At 41.9% G+C, this 22,482-nt stretch overlaps 1 protein-coding gene across 3 annotated transcripts in view; it reads left to right on the top strand.

Moving 5' to 3' along the window:
- Nucleotides 1–22,482, top strand: part of DHRS11 (dehydrogenase/reductase 11) — a 465,765-nt gene that overhangs the window by 114,450 nt on the left and 328,833 nt on the right. For all 3 annotated transcript variants that reach the window (XR_015308359.1, XM_086954903.1, XM_086954902.1), the window contains exon 2: nt 13,938–14,147. Coding sequence is in view for 2 of the 3 variants with exons in the window: in XM_086954903.1 (XP_086811029.1) it covers nt 13,938–14,147 (210 nt within the window). In the remaining variant the exon portion in view is untranslated. The remainder of the gene's footprint in view (nt 1–13,937; nt 14,148–22,482) is intronic.

Here is a 22,482-nt window from a genome sequence, read left to right as displayed (position 1 = left end):
CTGATATTGTGCTGCTCCAGATTTGATGCAAATATCAGTGTCCTCCTGCGAGGCAGTGACCTCTTCTATGCTATTATCCATTAATCTCTGGTAGATGGATGCAGCCAAACCAAACGGCATGCATAAATAAGAAAAGAACCATTGAGAGTCAAATACCGCAGCAGTATTCAGTTTATCAAATTTGGTAATAAGTAGCACGTTCATCCAGAGTTGAGAAAAATGTCGCCCTCTCAAAGACAAACTAAGCTTGCGTGTTTTTTCCTGATTAAAACAGTGAAAGGCCCCCACTCTGATCATTCCCTACGCTGACTTATGTCTTCCTTGCGCATCTCTACACTTAGCCAAAGATTTCAGAGATTGTTCAAGTCGCCTAGATTGCCAACATCAGTCTGCGAGCTCCCTATCTCTTACCACTGACATCTACATAATCCTTTATTTTGCTCCTGAGAATTGGCAGATATGGCTGCTCCTGACCCTCACAAGCTGGGACCGGGCCCGGATCTGCTTGCCTAGCAGTGACCAGCGAGAAGTAGGGGAAACAGGTGGCCAGAGAGATCATTAATATGATGAGATATACAGAAAGGAGAGGTAGGGGAACCTAGAGGTGTACTGATAAGTCATTAATTTCGAAGAGCTAGGTAGAAGAGGCTGGCCTTTGTGAAATGTTCAAATGTTTGTCTAATGGCAGACACAAAGGAAGAGAGGGAGAAGCATTGATAGTGTGGTGATCTGCCCCCATACCTTTTGATCTAACATTTTGATGGGACATTATGAAACTGTGGTGGGTGGTGGCCATCCATATGCATTTGGTTAGATTGTAGGGGTGGTTAGAATAATACAGAAATATTGTTTAGAGCTGTGCCATGCTAGGTGTTGTACCCCATGATGAGGATTGATTGGCATCTACTGGGTGATTTTACGCTGGATTGATGTGATCATATGAAGTTACTATATCACGTCATCAATGCTGGAATAACAGGGCTGGGGGAAACAAAATAAATATCTAGAAATGTTTAGGTGGTATAAAGCTATCTGCTGCACATGCAAACAAACCTTTTGGGTAGAGGGAAACAGTAGCAAACACCCCAGACGGAGAGAAGATTTGTAGGGTCTCCTCACAAGAACAGCAGAGGGGGCACGAGGCAACTTGAAAAGTCCTCCTTGTCTTCTCATTATTGGTGTGTTTCTTCACAGACACAAATAGGGTGCAAGGGCAGAGATGGAGAAACTGTGATCAACTTTCCCGGTGTGCCGGCACTTAAATAGTAAATGAGGTATTAAGTTTATGCCAGGCACACATTTTTTGCCATTTTAACCTATTTCTATCTCTCACATTTGTAGAATCTATTTTGAATTGACAGTTAGTCGTGAGTGAGGAGGTGACGCATCTGTGTCTCTTCAGACTCCCATACAGGCGAGTGATAGCAGTCAGGTGTAGGGATAGATTTGCAAGACAGACAATATATTGGAATGCAGTGGGGGTGGTTAAATCAAAAATGGATTTCACAATCAGCTTGTCATACTCGGCAGGGGTATAGGATATAAAAGTAGTTTCTTAAGTAGATATTGATAATGAAAATACATGCAATTACTTCATACTAAGGTTGGGTTTTACAGAGACCATAGATTTAATTGAAGTGGACAAGGGCCTAGAAGATAGCAAACGTAAGGCACCTACACGGTAACAATGAACTTTGGATATCCCGACCATGAAACCCTAGACCCTGAGCAAGGGGTCCTGCAGGATGAAATAGAGGCGACCCATAGAACGCTTTCTTACTGACTGAAATGTATATTTTCAGTCATACCCATTCTGGGCATATCCTCCCCCTTCAAATGCCATGGCTAACCCTAACTATGCAAATGCTGGGTCTTGAGGAGCCCATCTTTACTTCAATACATCCTGATTTAATAAAAACCTTCACTAAGGAGTTCCTTTGTTTAAAATACTCACGTCAGACTTGCTCCGCCCCTATAAAACAACTGTTCAGTGGCACCTAACTCACATCAACTGCAATGCAAGCTGCCGAAAGCCTTGTTTGAAGATGATTCTGGGATGTGCCCTTTGTGTAGTGGTCTACTGGGAAACAACTGACCAGATGCATAAGAGGTGAACACATGTTCATGTCTCCTGCTTGACCAGCTGAGGTAAAATGTGATTTGCTCTGGTGCAGCTAGAAGAGTGAGCAGAGTGTATCTCTTGCTAACTTCTGCCTCTCACCCAAACACTAGTATGACCGGCCATAAGATCCAGCCCCCACCCCACTTCACATCTCCCTCTAAGGCTACTCAGTCTCTAATTCGTATTAGATACAGTTCCTCTGTCCCAACCTCATTTGTATCTCTGACCCTATTCTACTTCTGCACTTCCTTTCTGGCTTCCTGCTTTCTTTTTCTATCCCCTGCTTGTTGCTCCTGATCACACCTTCCAGTCCAGCCAACTAAGGTCCACTATCCACACTGCGCTATTGCTCACCTCAGTGAGGTGGATGCATCTAGGGGTTGCTCATTCTGGTTAGAAGGATCCTTCTGCATTCCCTCTCCTCTGTTTCCTTTCTTTTGTCTTTCTTTTCTATTGCTCTTGCTTCTGCACCAGTGCTTAAAGGCCGACTTTGAGCGGGAGAAAGCACTTTCAAACAGCCAACGTAACGTACACACTGAGGCACAATTTCGGGTTTTTTGCGTACTATACATTACTTATCCAGTTCAGCAGTGCTCAGGTCTAAATGGACGCGCCTTCAGTTGATAAAAATATGAATTTAAATTAAATGAGGATGATTTGAAGGGTAAAAAGAATCTCTAACTCACCCTAGCCGGACATTAGGCATAGTCTCCTCATCTCCCCTTTTAGTCTCCCTCCCTCCGACGAACTACTGTTAACTTTGCTCTTTTTCCTGTGTTCTTACTATGCCAATTCCATCGTTGGAGCAATAGATGTTCTAGCTCCAGCTATACGCCGATATTCAGCAAGGCGCAGGCCCTCCGCCCCCTGGTTTACTGAGCCACTTAGACTGATGAGACAGGGTTGCAGGAGGCAGGAGAGAAAATGGAGGAAAACATGGGACACTATGGACAGAGAGTCTCATAAACGACTGTTAGGTGAATATAAGGCCACGGTCATCAAGACAAAGCAAGAATTCCTCTCTGACCTTACAACTTCCCTCACCTCATCGAAGGAGCTGTTTAAGGTAGTGGATTCCCTCTGCTCACTACAAGTTCCCGATCCAGTGATAGGATCGCAGGAGCTCTGTGACAAGATCTCAACCTTTTTCTATGCTAAAATCGATGAGATCTCCGTTAATCTGGAAATGCAGAAAAAATCACTTGGGAACCACACTATCCAGGCTCTCACAAACTTAGAAGCCTGGTCTAAAGATCCTGCCAAGACCCTCTCTAACTTTCCACCGATCACTCTTGATAACCTTAACTCACTGTTGAATAGGACCAAATCTTCCTCTCCTTTGGACCCCTGTCCTCTCAAAGTGATGAAGGAGTGTAGGGACACATTACTCCCTCCTCTGTTGGAGGTAATGAATAGTGCCCTGTTGCACGGGGTTTTTCCTTCAGTCTGGAAGAAAGCGATCGTCAAGCCGCTACTTAAAAAACCTTCCCTTGACCCCGCAATCTTAAAGAATTTCAGATCATCTCCTTACTTCCTGCCCCCGCCAAAATGCTTGAGGCCCACCTGAACTCGCACTTGCCTGCCTTCCTGGACTCCTCTGGGTTTTTAGATCAGACCCAGCAAGGGTTCAGGAAACTCCATAGCACGGAGTCTGCGCTCACTATGGTGACAAACAACATCAGAATGAAAGTGGACCAGGGACAGACAACGCTGCTGGTCTTACTGATCTGACCGCAGCATTCGACACCCTATCTCCCTCGCTCTTAACATCTCGTTTGAGGGAGATAGGAGTGGAGGGGCCAGCTTTGAGCCTTCTGTCCTCTTTTCTAGACCTTAGAGAACAGAAGGTCAAACTGGGAGAATACCTCTCCCCTGCTAAATCTCTGCAATGTGGGGTACCACAGGGGTCGGCTTTAAGCCCGACCCTATTCAACATTTATGTGGCCCCTCTAGCGAGATTAGTAAAAGCGCAGGGAATGGAGGTGGTGTCGTACGCAGACGACACTCAGATCATGGTGTCGCTGGCCCAATCGGTTAGCGCCTCGGCGTTCAGCTTCAAGAGTTGTATGCAATCAGTCTCTGACTGGATGATACTCAACTCCTTGAGGCTGAATGGCGATAAGACCGAGGTGCTGATCTTTAGAAGGGACCAGGATGTGTGGTCAAACGAATGGTGGCCTCCATCCTTGGGAACCTGCCCGGTCACCTCTCATTCAGCTGGAAACCTTGGGGTCATTTTTGATACCTCGCTGGCAATGACCCTTCAGGTCAATAGAACGGTGGCCACCTGTTGGGGAGTTATCAAAATTCTCTGACGAACAGTGCATTATCTTTCCCCGCAAGCTAGGAAACAGACAGTGGTTGCGTTCGTCGGTTCAAGATTGGACTATTGCAACGCACTGTATGCAGAGATCAATAAGGGACTGATCCAACGCCTCCAAACAGTACAGAATGCGGCAGCAAGATTTGTACTAGACATTCCCTGCTCTTCCTCTGCGACACTAGCCAGAAAGAGCCTCCACTGGCTTCCGATAGAGCACCGTATTTCCTTTAAAATCATTTGTCTAGTGCATAGGGCTCTGAGAGCTGGAACATCTGATGGGTTGGGATCACTTCTCTCTGGCTATGTCCCCAGCAGATGTTTATGTTCATCACAACTGAATCTCTTGGTGATCCCTTGGACTAAGAAGACTAGATGGGGAGAAAGAGCTTTCTCTACAGTTGCCCCTCGTCTTTGGAATGCACTCCCCTTGGAGCTTAAGTCCTTATCCTCACTGCCCCTCTTCAAAAAGGCCCTCAAAACATGGTGTTTCAGGAAAGCCTACAAGTAATTAGCTCTCTGGTCATGCAAACATTTTGGTTAGGCGCCTTGATGCCCATTGGGCTGAGTACGCGCGTTATAAATTTGCTTTCATTCATTCATTCATTCATGTAATTTGTAATTTGTAACGCAATGATCCTCATGTAAAGCGCTCTGATACCTCTGAGTCTAGCCAGCACTCAAATAAATAAATAAGTGTAGAATGTCCCATCACTTGACTTGCTGAGGGCTAGAGGATTTTGCTAGGACAAATGGATATTTTATTGCCCGAGTGGATATTGATCCGAAGCCAAACATCACACGAGGTTTACTATCTCTCTGTCCCTTTTATTTGCTCTGCTTCGCGCCCTTTTATTGCTGAAGCTTTTTACTTGAGTTTGATGATTTTGTTGATTCTGTATTCAGGTTTATTGCTCACTGTACTCTCCTTGTTTCCAAGTATAGCTTCTTCCTCCCTCATAAATGAATTCGTATGTTTCACAAGACTTTTTGCATCATTTTCATTTTGATAATTTTGAAGTACAAATTCTAATTTTGCCATTGTACAACTATGCAACATCAAAGATTTTTCTACCATATATCACTGCTTTGGTCTCTGGGCCATTATTTGGAAATACGTGGAACTTAATCAAAGATTGAGCAATTTGTTGATTTATTGATTTTCTTGTAACCTCTAATAAAGTAGACGAGGCTCTGCTTTGTGGACTATTCCGCTCCTGGAAGATACCAATAGAACTTCTTAGTGCGATGCAGGCATTACATACAGATATTCGGGCCAGGGTGAAACTTGATCAATCTGGGGGACTATCGCAAACAAATTCAATTCAGAATGTCCTACGTCAGGGCTGTGTCCATCAGCCTTCAAATTATAAAAATCATTTTCTCCTAAAGTTGGGAAATGGCATATTCCATTCCTAATATAAGACAATAATCTGATTTAGTTAGTCTACACCTTTATTAGCTTGCAAAGGAAATTGGACTCCCTAGATGCATATTGTAGACAGAATTTCTTGAAAATAAATCTGAAAAAACACAGGTTGGGAGAGGAGTTGGCCTAATGGCTAGGGCGGTCAACCTCAAATCTGGGGAACCTGGTTCGAGTCACTTAATTTCCCAGTGCCTAAAAAAAATGAATGTGTCCTCATGTAACGTAACTGGTGCTTGTGTAAAGCGCTTGTGTAAAGTGGGTCAAGTTCGCACTATATAAACCTCTGTAAAACAAGCAAGAAAAAAAAAGGTGATGCTCTTTGGGGGAAAAAGTGAATCATTTTAAATAGTTCTTGATCTCACTAGCGGTAGAAGTGGTGTACTCTATGTACTTATGGCTGACTTTCTATATGAACTTGAAATAGGTATATTCATATGAGGCGTGCCAGGTCCAGGTCTATGTTACAAGCTGGATCTCTGGCTATTTTTAACCAGAGGTATAGGAGCTTCGCACTCACTCCTCTTATGAAAGCCTATGAAAGGAAAATACTCCCTTGCTGTTGTAGGGGGCAGATGTTCTTGTACTATTTATTTATTTATTTGGAGTTTTATATAGCGGTTACAAAACCCGGGGGTTTCCGAGCGCTTTACAACATACATGTATAGAAACATAAACATTAGAATACAGTGAGTAGCATCTAGAGTACTGGAGGATGAAAAGATCGATGTCATTGGCCAGATGCACAGAGATGACGGTTGAGGAGAAATTCTTTTAGTTGTCTTTCAAGATCATGAAGGAGGAATTAGTCTTGATGTGGCTAGGGAGAGAGTTCTAGATTTTTGGGGCATTCCCAGAGAAAGAGTGGAAGGGGGCTTTTTGTTTATGTCTTTTTTGAGGGATTAAGAGGAGCGAGTTGGAGTTTCTACTAGATCTTGGAGGGGGTTGTCTCTAGACGGCTATTGTCGCTTTCCCAAGGAATCATGATTCAGAGTATAAGGAGAGAATTGAATTTGGTTTCTTGTAAGTTACAGGCGAATTCCCAGGTTTTGAGATTTCTTGAAAAGATATCAGTAGATCATGAAGTTTCAAAGGTTTCTAGATTATGCTGGGTACAAATCCGTGCTAGCGAAAGAAAGTGGGCCAGGGATGCTCGGTCCATGATAAAATGTCTCCAAAAAATGCATTCTTCACAGGGTACAATTGGACATGGTTTCCCATTCTAAGTAACCAAGCTCTGAGAGAATCATCAGGAAAGGTAGGCTGTACATTGGACATGGCTTACCTGTGGGCAGAGAAGCCTCCTATTAGCTTCACATTAAAATCTCTCGGCCAGCATACAGTATTTCCCTATCTGGCTCAGGTACCTGACCCCAGGCTATGTAATCGAATATTAAAAGGGAGACTAGGGTGTAACCCAATTTTCTGGTGTAATGTTGTACTGGATGAAAATGGTTTCTGTACGCGTCACTCAATGTAAACTGCTGCTTGTCTCATATTCTTAAGGAATGCGCTTTTTATGTCTGGCCATATTATGTTTTTGAGACCTCTATTTTTTAATTATCAAACACGTTCAAGGTTGGATGCAATGGGACAATTGTCTGAAATGTGTTATCGTTGTAGCAATAGGAATCGCATGTTACATGCGAGTTAAGCAGTGCCTTAAAGATGATTGTATAGTCCGGGCACATTTGGGTGTATTTATTTAATTTTATTTATTTATTTGTGTTTTCTAGAGCGCGGACGTGACCCGTTAGGGTATCAGAGCGCTTTACAGTATTTGTGATTTTTAAGATGGTTTTATTATGAAATTGTTTTATAGTTTTAAGGACAATTGTCTCAGTAAACGTGAGGCTTAGCTCTCCTTTGCCGCTATTGTGCTCTTTTTCCTCTCAGTTTTTCTGAGTGCTTTCTCCTTCATTTCCCTCCTTTTTACAGCTTTTTCCTGCTTTCCCCCTGTGTTTGAGTGCTTTCTCCTGCTTTTTTACTGCTTTCTTTGTCCTTTTCCCATGTTTTCCCCATGCCCACTACCTCCCAGCATCCCTCCCTCCTCCCAGGACCTATTTAATAAAGGCCAAAGCTGGACCCCCAACAAGCAGGCCCTAGGCTAGCTCAGCGCGCTGCTGCACAGCTCTGCTTCCTTCACGTTTCTCTGAGTGCTTTCTCCCACTCTTTGCACGTTTTATACTGACTTCTCCTTCCTTTCCCCTCAGTTTTTCTGAGTGTTTTATCCTGCCTTTGCCCCATTGTTTTTACTGCTTTCTTCTCCCTTCCCCCAGTTTTCTGACTGCTTTCTCCTGTTTATTCCTCATTTTTACTACTTTCTCCTTCCTTCCCAATTTTTGAGTACTTTCTCCTAATTTTGCCTCATTTTTATACTGCTTTCTCGTTCCTCTCCCCTATTTTCCTTTGTGCTTTCTCCTGCTTTTGCCTCGTTTCTCCTTCCTTTCCCCCTTTTATTGAGTGCTTTCTCCTTCTTTTCCCTTGCTTTTTGATATCTCCATCCTCTCCCCCATTTTTAAGTGCTTTTTCCTGCTTTTCCCTCATTTTTACTGCTTCCTTTTCCTCATTTTTGAGTGCTTTCTCCTGCTTTCGCCTCATTTTTTACTGCTTTCTCCTTCCTGTTTTTTTAAATGCTTTTTTCTGCTTTTCCCTCATTTTTCACCACTTCTCCTGTTTTTTTCCCCTCATTTGCTGCTCCCACCTGCCACCCTTTTTCCACCTCCCGCCTAGCCCTGCCCACCACCTCATAGCACCCCTCCCTCCTCCGAGGACCTACTTAATGGAGGCCATGTTACCCCATTGAGCAGGCACCAGGCGCAGCTCTCCAGTGCTGCTGCACCGCTCTTCTTCTTCCCCTTTTTCTGAGTGCTTTCTCCTGCTTCTCCATCATTTTTAGGTCTCGTGCCTAGCCATGCAGTGCGCAGGACAGCTTGCTCAGCACGAGACATTTAATAGGTAAAAATGGGGTTTCAGATGCTGACCTAGGAATGGCACACTCACAAGCGTTTGCTTTTCCTTTTGGGGCATGTTATTGGCCTTTGCATGCGTGTTTTTTCACAAAGTCAGCACGCAATAGGCCAAAGGCGGGCGCATTGCTCTGCCCATGGCCTATTGGTGTCTATTACGTACACCGGCCGTCATGTGGTTTCAATTATCATGCCCAGACATGGGCACAATAATTGAAACTACATGGCTTGCAGTGGGGCGAGCGTGCGCACCACTCGCTGGCTTATTTTTTTTTATATCCATTTCACAGGGAAGCGTGGTGCAGTAGCGCGAGCCATATTAAGACTGCGGAGCTCTGAATAAGTTTGAAGGTAGTGACAGTAAATGTAAGTGGCGTGAGTTCTGAGAGGGAGTGTGTATTTAGTATGTCATGCATGAATTGACGCCTTGCCACAAATAGAAAGTGTTATGTAAATGCAATTAAAACTGTGAGTGCAGCTGGAAGTGTGTGATGCACCGGTTCCTATTGTTTGATCTTTTTGGAGATGCATTGCCTTCAATGTTTCTTTGCCTCCTATTCCATTGGTCTCGGACACTTCATTAGCCGGAATGTGCCTCATCTACTTTCTTGCTGGAGCGCTTTCTGTTCTCTGATTCTGAACACCTCATCCTCTGTCCTCACAGTGAGGCGCTGTGCTACAGGCGAGGTGGACCGGAGCAGAAGCTTATTAGCAATGTAAATCAGTGACCATCAGATATGCAGCTGGCCATGGACCTTATACTTGGGTGACTGTTACAGGGACTAGTGCTTTTGACAACAATTAGAATAGCACTGATGATAACAATGGGACTAGTGCTGATGCGAAAAATGAGAATAGTACTGATGATAACAATGGGACTAGTGCCCATGACAACAATGAGAATAGCACTGATGATACTAATAAGACTAGTGCCGATGCCAACAATGAGAATAGCACTGATGATAACAATGGGACTAGTGCCGATGCCAACAATGAGAATAGCACTGATAACCATGGGACTAGTGCCCATGCCAATAACGAGAATAGCACTGATGATACCAATGGGACTAGCGCTGATGCCAACAATGAGAATAGCACTGATGATACCAATTGGACTATTGCTCATGACCGCAATGAGAATAGCACTGATAACTATGGGACTAGTGCCCATGACAACAATCAGAATGGCCCTGATGATAACGGGACTAGTGGTGATGATAACAATGACAATAGCTCTGATGATAACAATGGGACTAGTGCTCATGACAACAATGAGAATAGCACTGATGATAACAATGACTATAGCTCTGATGATAACAGTGGGACTAGTGCTAACGAGAACAGTGAGAATAGCGCTGATGATAACGAGACTAGTGCCGATGACAACAAGACTAGTGCCGATGACAACGAGACTAGTGCCGATGGCAACAATAAGAATAGCGCTGATAACAGGACAAGTGCAGATGGCAAAACTGTATGATTAAGAGACTGTTACTCAGGGTCCGCACTGCTCATTCATAGGAGACACTGTCCTGGACTCACATGCATCTCATCAGTGTGTACCATGGTCTTTAACCATATTCCTCCAACAGATTCTAGCACATTATTACAGGTTAATATGTTCCTTGTGAGGCCTCCTGACTCCTGCCATTGGGATTTAAGTTCTGCCACTATGTTGATTATAATTCCAGTGCTGGAGAATTGTGCATTTGGTAACACGAAGCCATCTCGTGCTTTACCTATACTTGTTTCTTTTTGTGAGTAATGCTAAATGAGCCACTATGCGTTGTGGAAAGAGCGTTTTTTGATAACAACAAGCATTTGCAATGCAATAGGTCTCGCATTTACGCAAGTTTGACCTATTGGCATTGTAAATGACAATGGCTTTTATTTATGTTTCAAAAACCAAAACATAAATAAAAGGCAATGTCATTTACAATAAAAATAGCTCAAACTCTCGCAAATACGAGACCAATTGCACTACAAATGCTTGTTACTACTTTCTCCTGCCTTTCCCCCTCATTTTTTAGTGCTTTCTCCTGCTATTCCTTTGTTGTTTACTGCTTTCTCCTACCTCCCGCCCATTATTCTGAGTGCTTTTTCTTGCTTTTGCCTCTTTTTTGGATTTTATTTTTTAACTACTGTCTCCTTCCTCTACTGCCTTCTCCTGCTAGAAGCAGCTAGCAACTGTAGCACCTAGAGACCCTCGTGGATGATTTGCCACACTTTATAAATCTTAATTAATTGATTGATTTTGTACTTAAAGTCTTTACAAAATACCATTTGGTAAGGCTTGTTAATGAGTTTGAAGTATTTAGTTTGCTAATTTTGTTTTCTTCTCTTCTGACCAAAAACATATTCACTTTAGATACACACATCGTCAGTCCTAGTACGTTCTTTTCAGAATCTTTGGACTGAGCATATGCGACTCTTGCTGCTGCTGCACCGCTATCACAAAGATATGCATGTACTTCTGCACCTCCATTAAATCATCCTTTGATGCGGATTTCACTGACCTCTTTTCAGAGGTTAAAAGTGGGTCTGGGCGTGTACATTTGGCCCCTCTTTAATCGGTGCTTTTGTTTTTAAAGTAAATATTACTCTGCATTTGATTGTGACCTATCCTTCACATTAAAGGCATGTTTTGTTTCCTGAAATCTCACAACCCAGTTATTTTGCAAGCTGTTATCCATCGACTTGTTCTTATTGTCTTAGGCCTTCTCCTCCCTGTGCAGTTCCCTTGTGTGTTCTGGGATCCCTTATTGCCATTCAATTTTCTTTGTGGACCTACTGAAAAAAGCAGATTTTGTTAATATTTTCACATCTTGTATCAGTATTCCGTGCCCTCTATAGTCTCATTGCCAAAGGCTCTGTGGTCTTTGCTTATCAGGCGATCAGCCTGGGAGTCGGCGGCTGCTTTGGGTATGTAACCAAATAATCAGACGACAAGAGAAAATGTAATATTTATTTAATTTCCCCTCATTGTTGTCTGTTGACTCACCCCCCCCATCCTCCCCGACGCCCACTAGGCCCCACTGCTCTAAATGCCTAATTTAAGGGCTCATTAGGATTGCGGATAATCTGCATCCTCCGGGCCGGAGGATGCGGATTATCCGCTGCGGACTGGAAAAAGACCCCCCGCCAGATTAGGATGGCTGGGGGATCTATTTTCCGTCCGCCACTTTTCCGCCGCGGTCGCCTTCCGACCGCGCCGGAAAAGCTCTAACATGGCTGGCGGTGTCTATCAAACACCGCCAGCCAAATTAGGATAGCTGCGGTCATATGCCTTTCCATGGCGGCATTTCCGCTGTGAAAAGGCATACGGTGTTGTCTTCGGGGGCCCGTTGCGGGCCCCCAGGGGTGAAGGGGGGGTGGGGGTGCACATGGGGGGTACCTATCGTACCCCCCTGCCTTTGCGTGCACGAAGCAGCAGGTACCACGTGGTGCCTGCAGATTCGTGCATGCAAAGGTAAACAGGGTTTTTTTTAACATTGCGGCGTGTGCTGCTTAAAGCAGCACCCGCCGCAATGTTAAAAATACAGGATGTGACCGCCAGGGTGGCGGTCACAATCTAATTAGCACAGAGAGACCGCCGCTGCCCCTGCGGACGGCCCCTCCTCCTCTGGGGTGGCGGACGGACGCAGGTCCGTCCGCCATCTTAATAGGCCCCTTAATTTGGTCCTTATAATGCGGCACATTTGACAGCTAGTGGCAATTCGTTCTAAAGTTATTTTTTTTATTGCATTAAATCTGTTACACAACATATATATTACCTACGATGAGTTTTAAGTGGCCATTGAGTAAGTCAGGGAAACTACAGCTTTCGCAAAATTGCACCTACATGAACATGTAGGGCGCAATTCACAAAGAGATTCCCACGTGCAAGGTCAGTTTACATGTCTGAATGCCGTGATTTATAACTGTAAATTCGAGCTTTTTGTTTTCTTACTCAACGAGAATTTATACTAGTTATATCAGTGTGCTTACAAACAATCTCATAATAAGTATGGTTTAATCTTACATGGCATAGAGCTGCTTCCAATTGGCATTCCTGGACGGGTACGCCCTGAAATGCTTGTACATACCTACAAACCTGTGGTTTGTCAGTATTCTTAAGCCCTTTTCCACCCATGAAACTGTCCAGGGAAGGAGTAAATCCATTACCACAGATTTATTTATAAGGAACACCCGCAGAAACGGTGGGTGTGTACAAGAAACTGTTTTCTTCACTATTCTGTTCTATTCTATTTTATTCTATTCTAGCCGTGGCATTTCTAAAGCACCTGGTTACCCAGCGCTGACAAATCATAACCAGTACCAGTACAAGGTCTTTAACTGCGAAAAACATTTTCCCTATGGAGAATATAAAGTTAGCAAGTGCAACTGGACATTTTACAAGCATTTACAAATTCAAAACTATAATCAATGCAATTATTCAGGTGCACCTTGGTAGCTGTGTCTATCGACAAATTCAAAGAATAGTCCTGGAATTCTACGGGATTCTATACTTTATGAAATCCACATTCAAATGTAGGGGTACATTTGAAATTTGTTTATGGGCGGCTGGCACATCAGGGCAGAAATGTAATTTGTTGTCGCTCAGCATAAGGCTAATGTCCTAGCTGAAAATATGTGTTGAAGAATGACCCTTCCTTTGTTTCTCCACTATAAATTGTGAATGGTAGTTAATAAGGGAGCATTTGGTCTTTCTCTTTCTCTTTTAAGGCATTCTCATTGCAAGGTCGTACTTTACAGAGGAATGGGAATGTTCATTTTCTACGACTTGGCCTGTGATTGAAGCAAGGATCTCACTTCTTAATGCTTTGTCTGAGTGCATTATTCACTAGTTAGCGTTACTTTAACCCTGTCAGGTAGTTTAGTGGAAGGCGGGTGTCTTGCATCTCAGCATGTTGCTACCATATTATTATTGAGTCACTTGAATCTACCCAATGCAAGTTCAGATTTAAGAATTGGAAATCTTGAGGAAACTTACAGTGATCACTTTAATTGCACCAACGAGAAGTCACTATCTACGAATCTGTGATGAGAAAGAGGTAATGGAACACAAATACATTGAGGTTTTTTACTTTTGTCTTTCAGAAATTGGCAGCAGAGTGTGAGAGTGCCGGATACTCGGGTACACTTATCCCCTATAAATGTGACTTATCGAATGAAGAGGAGATCCTGTCTATGTTCTCTGCAATCAAGACATTGCACCAGGGGGTGGATGTTTGCATTAACAATGCCGGCCTGGCGCGACCTGAGCCTCTACTCTCTGGGAAAACTGAGGGATGGAGGACTATGATTGACGTGAGTATAAGGAAGCAATTTCAATAACAATATTAATATGGGAAATGGAAACAACTTTAAACTGCACTCCAGTTGTTTGATGGGGAGTACAGTCAAACAAATTACACACACCAACAGTGTATCACAGTGACTGGATAACTTTCTTTGACTGCAAAACTTTATTATTTGCTATCAGTATCACTTGTCTCCCTCTCCTTGCCTGTTGCACTCATTCAGATACCATATTTTCACACTCCACATCTGGGGCCAGATGTACGTTGCACTGGTCTCAAAATACTTGTCGCAATTTGTGATCTGTATTTTTGCAACCATTGTACTATTTTGCTGTATGGGTCAGTTTGCAAAATACAGATTCGTAGTGGCTCACAATTCGACCTACTCTATGACTATTTTACGAGGTAGGACCAAAATTAGGAATTATAGCCTTCACAGGGATGGTGCCCTGCAGTCACAGTTCCTAAGCGTTAGTCGCTATCCTAAATGCAACCCTAGTTTTGTGCTATATAAATCTAAGGTACAGTGGCCTTGAGGAAGAGTAAAGTTCTGAGCATTTTGAGGTCCGTCCTTAGGAACGCTTAGAAGCACAAAAACAGGCCGAAATGCGACAACATTACCAGAGGCTATTAGAACAAAAAAATCTAAGGGAAAAAAAGGAGGTTTACTGGAAATCTTGTATTGGCAGACAAGCCATACATACTGCATTAAAAGACTTCCCTATGCCTCTATATTCTAATGCGCTCAAAAAGTGGATCACATGTTTGAAATATACACTGAAAGGACTTTAAGAAATGGAAAAAATACTATGGCGAGTGATTATTAAAGATGTACTTGACATAAGGATGCAATGACTAAACAAACACTAGTGCACATATTGAATCTAGTCATATATATATTTCTCCAACCATTCTCCCATCAGGAAAACACGTAAACGACACCAGGAGTTGCTGTGCTTGAAAATTTAATTGGCAGCAAAAACAAACAACACGTTTCACCTCACGGCTTGTTCACGTTTGTTGTGAACTCCAAACCCTAGTCCTTTTACATTGTCAATTAATTGTCATAAAAGTAGGACTAATCGTGCACACCTATAAGTGAAAATATAGCGGACATATTGGAACAGTAAAGTACATCATTGTGTATCAGTCTCTTTTTGTAAAGTAAAATCTTAGAATCACGCAATGGCAACAGATTCACAATCAACTCCTGTATACCCGAATGTGACTCTTAAAATAAATGATAGTTTCAACCAAGGCATTATTTTTGTCAAATACATTGATGTTGTTAAGCGTAAGCTGTCTGCAGTTCATAAAGCTTAATAATTAGCCTACAACTATGAGCCACAATCCTGCAATTATGCCCAAGTGGGCGTGAAGTGGGATACATAATATGAGATGTGAAAGTAAAGTCCACATATATGTTGGACAAAAATACTGAAGAAACATCAAAAACTCTTCATAGCATGAAAGAATAAATACAATGAAAAGTAAAAGGTCAAAATTGAGCCCAAGTGGGCATAGTCCATCTGTAAATATGTGCCAGCTCGCAGTTCTATTTAATGACCACCTGTTTATCACATCACAAAGGTCCCAAAATATCCGCAGGATAACCTCATACATTCAAATGTTCTTGGCATCTTGCATCATATGGTTGGTTACTGTCGTACTCTCTTTTAGTTAAATCATCAAGGTAGAGTCTTTTCCGTGCCACATAAACTTGTTAGTTTGGACTGACGTTTCTGTATATAACTGTTCCAATGTCCAAAATTGTAGAAACAAATTCTGTGAATTAAAAACATAAGTAAATAGTTTAAAAAGACGACTATAAGCTAAACAGCTGCTTACTTCTAAAGTTATTCAACAAATATTCAATGTACAAGCTAATTATCATTTCTCAATTGTCACTGTTCATCTCTCAAGGTGGACAGAAAGCTCCTCATGATTGTTCAAACCCTGAGGAAACGTAGTTTCGAAATCAATGATATATCTAGATTCCATTTTTCGGAGGCATGTCGTTTTGTCCCCTCCACGTATTCCCAGATCCACCTTGTGTAGTACCACCATTCTTAGCAAGTTTTCATTTTGGAAGTGATGTTCAATAAAGTGCCTGGCCACAGGGTATTGCACATTATGATTCTTAATGGCTCTAAGATGTTGTAACACTCTTTCTTTTGCTTTTAAGGTGGTACTTCCTATATACCACTTATTGCAAGGGCAAATAAGTAGGTATACACAATACATGGTGTTGCATGCTACACTTTTTTGTATAGAGAACACTTTCCCAGTACTGGGTACAGTTACCTCTCTACAGTTAATGCTGTTGCGACATGCTTTATATGATCTGCAACACCTAAAACCAGGTGTATCTGTGGGTTTGTCAGTACTGGTCACAGAATTCGGGCTGAGCTCGTCTCTCAGGGATTTACTCTTTCTGAATGTGACCTGTGGATTGTGGTTTAGGTGTGGTTTTAGATGTTGATCAGTTAACAACTGGAAATAATGATCAAACGTTTCAAAGAACGTGGGTACAATAACAAAACCATACAAGGGGCCGTGGTGAGAGTAAACACTAAAGAAAGGAAAGACCTTTTGGATACTAACAAAGTTAACAACACTGAATCTAATATCAGATTCATTACTACGTTTTCAGGCCAGGCTACGAAAGTGAGAAAGATTCTCAATAAACACTGGCACGTGTTGTTAACTGATCAACATCTAAAACCACACCTAAACCACAATCCACAGGTCACATTCAGAAAGAGTAAATCCCTGAGAGACGAGCTCAGCCTGAATTCTGTGACCAGTACTAACAAACCCACAGATACACCTGGTTTTAGGTGTTGCAGATCATGTAAAGCATGTCGCAACAGCATTAACTGTAGAGAGGTAACTGTACCCAGTACTGGGAAAGTGTTCTCTATAACAAAAAGTGTAGCATGCAACACCATGTATTGTGTATACCTACTTATTTGCCCTTGCAATAAGTGGTATATAGGAAGTACCACCTTAAAAGCAAAAGAAAGAGTGTTTTACAACATCTTAGAGCCATTAAGAATCATAATGTGCAATACCCTGTGGCCAGGCACTTTTTTGAACATCACTTCCAAAATGAAAACTTGCTAAGAATGGTGGTACTAGACAAGGTGGATCTGGGAATACGTGGAGGGGACAAAACGACATGCCTCCGAAAAATGGAATCTAGATATATCATTGATTTCGAAACTATGTTTCCTCAGGGTTTGAACAATCATGAGGAGCTTTCTGTCCACCTTGAGAGATGAATAGTGACAATTGAGAAATGATAATTAGCTTGTACATTGAATATTTGTTGAATAACTTTAGAAGTAAGCAGCTGTTTAGCTTATAGTCGTCTTTTTAAACTATTTACTTATGTTTTTAATTCACAGAATTTGTTTCTACAATTTTGGACATTGGAACAGTTATATACAGAAACGTCAGTCCAAACTAATAAGTTTATGTGGCACGGAAAAGACTCTACCTTGATGATTTAACTAAAAGAGAGTATGACAGTAACCAACCATATGATGCAAGATGCCAAGAACATTTGAATGTATGAGGTTATCCTGCGGATATTTTGGGACCTTTGTGATGTGATAAACAGGTGGTCATTAAATAGAACTGCGAGCTGGCACATATTTACAGATGGACTATGCCCACTTGGGCTCAATTTTGACCTTTTACTTTTCATTGTATTTATTCTTTCATGCTATGAAGAGTTTTTGATGTTTCTTCAGTATTTTTGTCCAACATATATGTGGACTTTACTTTCACATCTCATATTATGTATCCCACTTCACGCCCACTTGGGCATAATTGCAGGATTGTGGCTCATAGTTGTAGGCTAATTATTAAGCTTTATGAACTGCAGACAGCTTACGCTTAACGACATCAATGTATTTGACAAAAATAATGCCTTGGTTGAAACTATCATTTATTTTAAGAGTCACATTCGGGTATACAGGAGTCGATTGTGAATCTGTTGCCATTGCGTGATTCTAAGATTTTACTTTACAAAAAGAGACTGATACACAATGATGTACTTTACTGTTCCAATATGTCCGCTCTATTTTCACTTATAGGTGTGCACGATTAGTCCTACTTTTATGACAATTAATTGACAATGTAAAAGGACTAGGGTTTGGAGTTCACAACAAACGTGAACAAGCCGTGAGGTGAAACGCGTTGTTTGTTTTTGCTGCCAATTAAATTTTCAAGCACAGCAACTCCTGGTGTGTCGTTTACGTGTTTTCCTGATGGGAGAATGGTTGGAGAAAGATATTGGGCTTCCGGAACCCTAAAAACGACCCACTCGTGAGCAGGTACTGGCTTTCACTGGAAATCCGTGTTTGATATATATATATATATATATATATATATATATATATATATATATATATATATATATACACATATATATATATACACAAAACACAAAAACCTCAGTTTCCCTCGCTGCCGACTCACACTCAGCCACGAACGGGAGCCAGGCACGGACCAAAGTTTTCGGATGAGGTATTACTTTATTGCTGTCGCCATAACGTTTCGGCTTGCTTGAGCATTGATCAGATGACCGCGTGTCATAGTGAAGGGTGTGTATTTAAAGTGCAAGTGCTACCATTTCATTGGGTCATAGTTAAATAAACATAGAGAACAGACCTGATGCAACATCTTTGTAAAATACAAGATATATACAATTTAAAACATACAGGTTATGAAATGCAAGTAAAATGCCAACTTTCAATTGCTTTTGATGGACCCCCGGATCACAAAACTGTCTTGTTGTACCTGGGACAATATGTCATAATCTAACTCTCATGCGTGATCATCAATTGTCACCAAGAAGATAATGGGATAAATCCCCAGCGGTGAAGTGTCATCATGTGCTGAATTGAGCACTGTTTACACAATCGACCCATACCTAAAGCTGAATATGTGAAAGTGCTAGGTGCAATGGTGCAGAAGAAAAAATAATGTAAAACAACTTTTTCAATTGGCTTATTTCCCGACAGACTGAGCCCAGTCTGTATATTCCAGTGGAGTTGAACTACCAGCTAAGTTTTCATAGTTAGTCTAAAGGAACAATCTATGTCCATCGTGTAGGCGCATGCAGAAAGAACATCAGTTAAGGATCAGGAGGTGGACAATGCTGTTAACCATGCTAAAAATGCTATTCTAAGGAACATTCTGATTCAATGGTATCACTCTGAGGTTCGGATCATAGGGGAGGCGATAGAGTGCAAACTACGCAATAAATATCAATTCATTAAATATTTCATTATATAAAAAGTCACATTGGACAGTTAGTGCAATACGATGTAATATGAACCGGAGTCATGTTAAAACAATAAATAAATAGTCAATATTCTCATAAAAACACTATCTAAAAGAATTTCACAGACTCTGGCTCACAGGAAATGCTGAAGGTATCTTGTTACTGACCTACACAGCCTAGTGTAAACATGTGTAAAGGTCTTTCGTGAGGTTCAACCCCCCAGGCTTCTTGGTGTTTAACTGTAGGATGTACCTTGTTTCCAGTTTGCTCAATTTTGCCTCTCTATTGCCCCCACGTCTACTTGGCAGGATTGCATCTACAACATAGAAGCTAAGTTCCCTGTTGCTGCTCTGATGATGTTGTTTAAAATGTCGCGCAACAGGGTAGGTGTTATCTTGAGAAGATATCGCTCTGAGGTGCTGTAATATACGTTTGTGAACGGTACTCCCCACATAACGTAATGCACAAGGGCATTCAAGAATGTAAACCGCAAATTCGGTTTTGCATGTTAGGGTTTTCTTGATCAGATGTTCATGATCGCTAAAACCATCCTCATAAAACCTTTTGTTAATGCCATGTGTACAGGCTTTACAGGTTTTACATTTGAAAAATCCTCCCTTGCTTTGTAACCAAGAGTTTTTTTCCAGCACCTCAGGGCCAGTATCGACCAACCTGTCCTTCATGTTAGGGGCTTTACTGTAGGTTATAGATGCCTTCTTCGGTAGTAAGTGCCCAATTACCGGGTCTTTGAGTAGAATGGGCCATTTTTTATTGACCATTTTGCGAATGTCCTTATGTTGGGTACAATAACCAATAATGACCAAAAAGAGTCGACTACCTCAGTATTGTCTGCATTATCCAATATGTTATGTTTTGTTGCCTCCACTGAGGTGTCATATTTTGACAGTAATGCTGGGCGACTAAATAATAGGGATTTTTGTATTGCTTTATCAATGGGCTTGCCTGTGTACCCTCTTTCAAGGAACCTATCTGCACTGGCTGACTGTGCCTCGCGTAGGTCGCAATCGTTACTGCACAGTCTCCTGAGGCGTATCATTTCGCCAAACGGGATGCTCATTATGAGATGAGTTGGGTGAGTGCTGCCCGCATGTAAAGTTGTGTTGCCGGCAGTACTTTTACGATATAATCTAGTCTCCAACTTATTCCCACTGGTATACACCTCTGTGTCAAGAAAGGGGACCTGTTTTTGGCTCATTGTGACCGTGAAATTGATATTGTACTGGTTCTCATTGTGGCGTACTACAAACTTCACGGCCTCCTCTGGAGTTCCCCTCCAAACCACAAACAGTTATCTATGAACCGGTACCATGCTATTACTTGGTTCGTCATTTCATCATGAAAGCAGGTTTTGAGGACCAGTTCTTCCCAAGCTCCCATGTGCAAACACGCGAAGTTTGGAGAAAAACTGGCCCCCATTGCAACACCCTGAAGTTGCCTGTACAACAAACTGTTGAACATGAATACATTGTGTTGTAAGCAAAATGTGAGCATTTGAATCAACATGTCATTGTGCTGCGCAAACCTAGCATCCCTCTGCTCAATATAGCATTTAACCGCAGATATACCGTCAGCGTGACGGATGCTAGTATATAGGGCCGTTACATCTAAGGCCAACATCCAGTCACCATCCTGCCACTGGACATTTTTCAGTTTGAACAGAAAATCCCCTGTGTCCTGAATGTATGAATCAAGAGATTTCACGTGACCTTGTAGGAAATAGTCAATTTATACAGATGTCCTTTCAAGGAGACCCCCTCTGGCAGTAATGATAGGTCTACCTGGGGGATTGATTTTATCCTTGTGCACCTTGGGGATGAAATAGATTTCCGGGGTCACAGGATAATCAGTTTTCAGGTACTTGTACTCCGATTCCGAGAGCAATTTCCTGGACTTCCATTTTGACAAGAGTAGATGATATTCACTCTGCATAGTCTTAATTCTGCCCCCATTCATTCTTTCATAGTAGTCACGATTGTTAAATTGTGCGAAAGCCTCCTTTTCATAGTTAGCCCTGGTTTGTAATACCACGTTGCCTCCTTTGTCGCTGGGGCGCACAATAACATTTTTTTCCTTGCTGAGCTTAGACACCAGTGATTCATAGTCAGCAGTTAACGGATCATGTTTATAGTGACTCTTGCATATTTTGCTGTGTAGGTCCTTTAATTCACTAGTTAGATTCTCATGAAATACATCTATGACATCACGTGGCATGAACGGACAGAAGGTAGAGGGTGGTTTGAATATATATATATATATATCACATACTGGCGGTCGCCAGTAGGTAGTTATAGTTAGGTCCTTGTTTCTATTCAAAAAGCATTTTTTCTTTTGCCAATATCTTTGATGCCGTTTGATGAATCTGTGAAATTTTCAAAACTAATGGCCCACTCACTTTGGCTGTTGTGTTGAAAGTTTCTGAGTGATTCGTCGAATGGAGGCTGAGAAAAAGGGGTGGGGTCCCAAAACGTTTTTCCTCCATGTTAATTTCCGTAGGAAACTTTAGACACGGCTAGAGCCCAATCTGCTGTTGAACTAAATTTGGCAAAAAGGAAGCTTTTGGTTCAGAAAGTACTCTTTACATTAAATGGTGTAAATCTGTACAGACGTTGCTGAGAAATTTAAATATTTCTCAGATATACAAATATGGCAGCGGAGGATCTGCAAACCCTCCCGATCTCGTGCCTGCAATCTGATTGGCTGCTAACAGTTCCAACCAAGAAGTGTTGGCAGCCATCTTTTGACTTGGTTGAATGGAGTCACAAGAAAAAATATTCAAAAGCGATAAAAAAACAAGAAAAGTCCTTCTAAGGGGGTCCCACCGGGACCCCCTGGGCCCAAAAAAAGCATTCAAAAATTTTTTTTGGCCTTTATTCAATTTTGGGCCGGGGACCCTATCCCCTGTGGCCCGCCATTTTTTAATTTACATAAAAACGGACGCATTTTGTCAAAGAGCAAAAATGGTATCTTCAATCCCATCCAATAGAGTGAGTGGAACAGTACAAATATTGTGGGGTAATTATACACT

This window comes from Lissotriton vulgaris, chromosome 2_1 (genome assembly GCF_964263255.1).
Source record: "Lissotriton vulgaris chromosome 2_1, aLisVul1.2, whole genome shotgun sequence".
NCBI classification, from domain to species: Eukaryota; Metazoa; Chordata; class Amphibia; order Caudata; family Salamandridae; genus Lissotriton; species Lissotriton vulgaris.
Note: the sequence above shows the minus strand (reverse complement) of the source record. Positions and strands in the feature narration are given on the sequence as shown.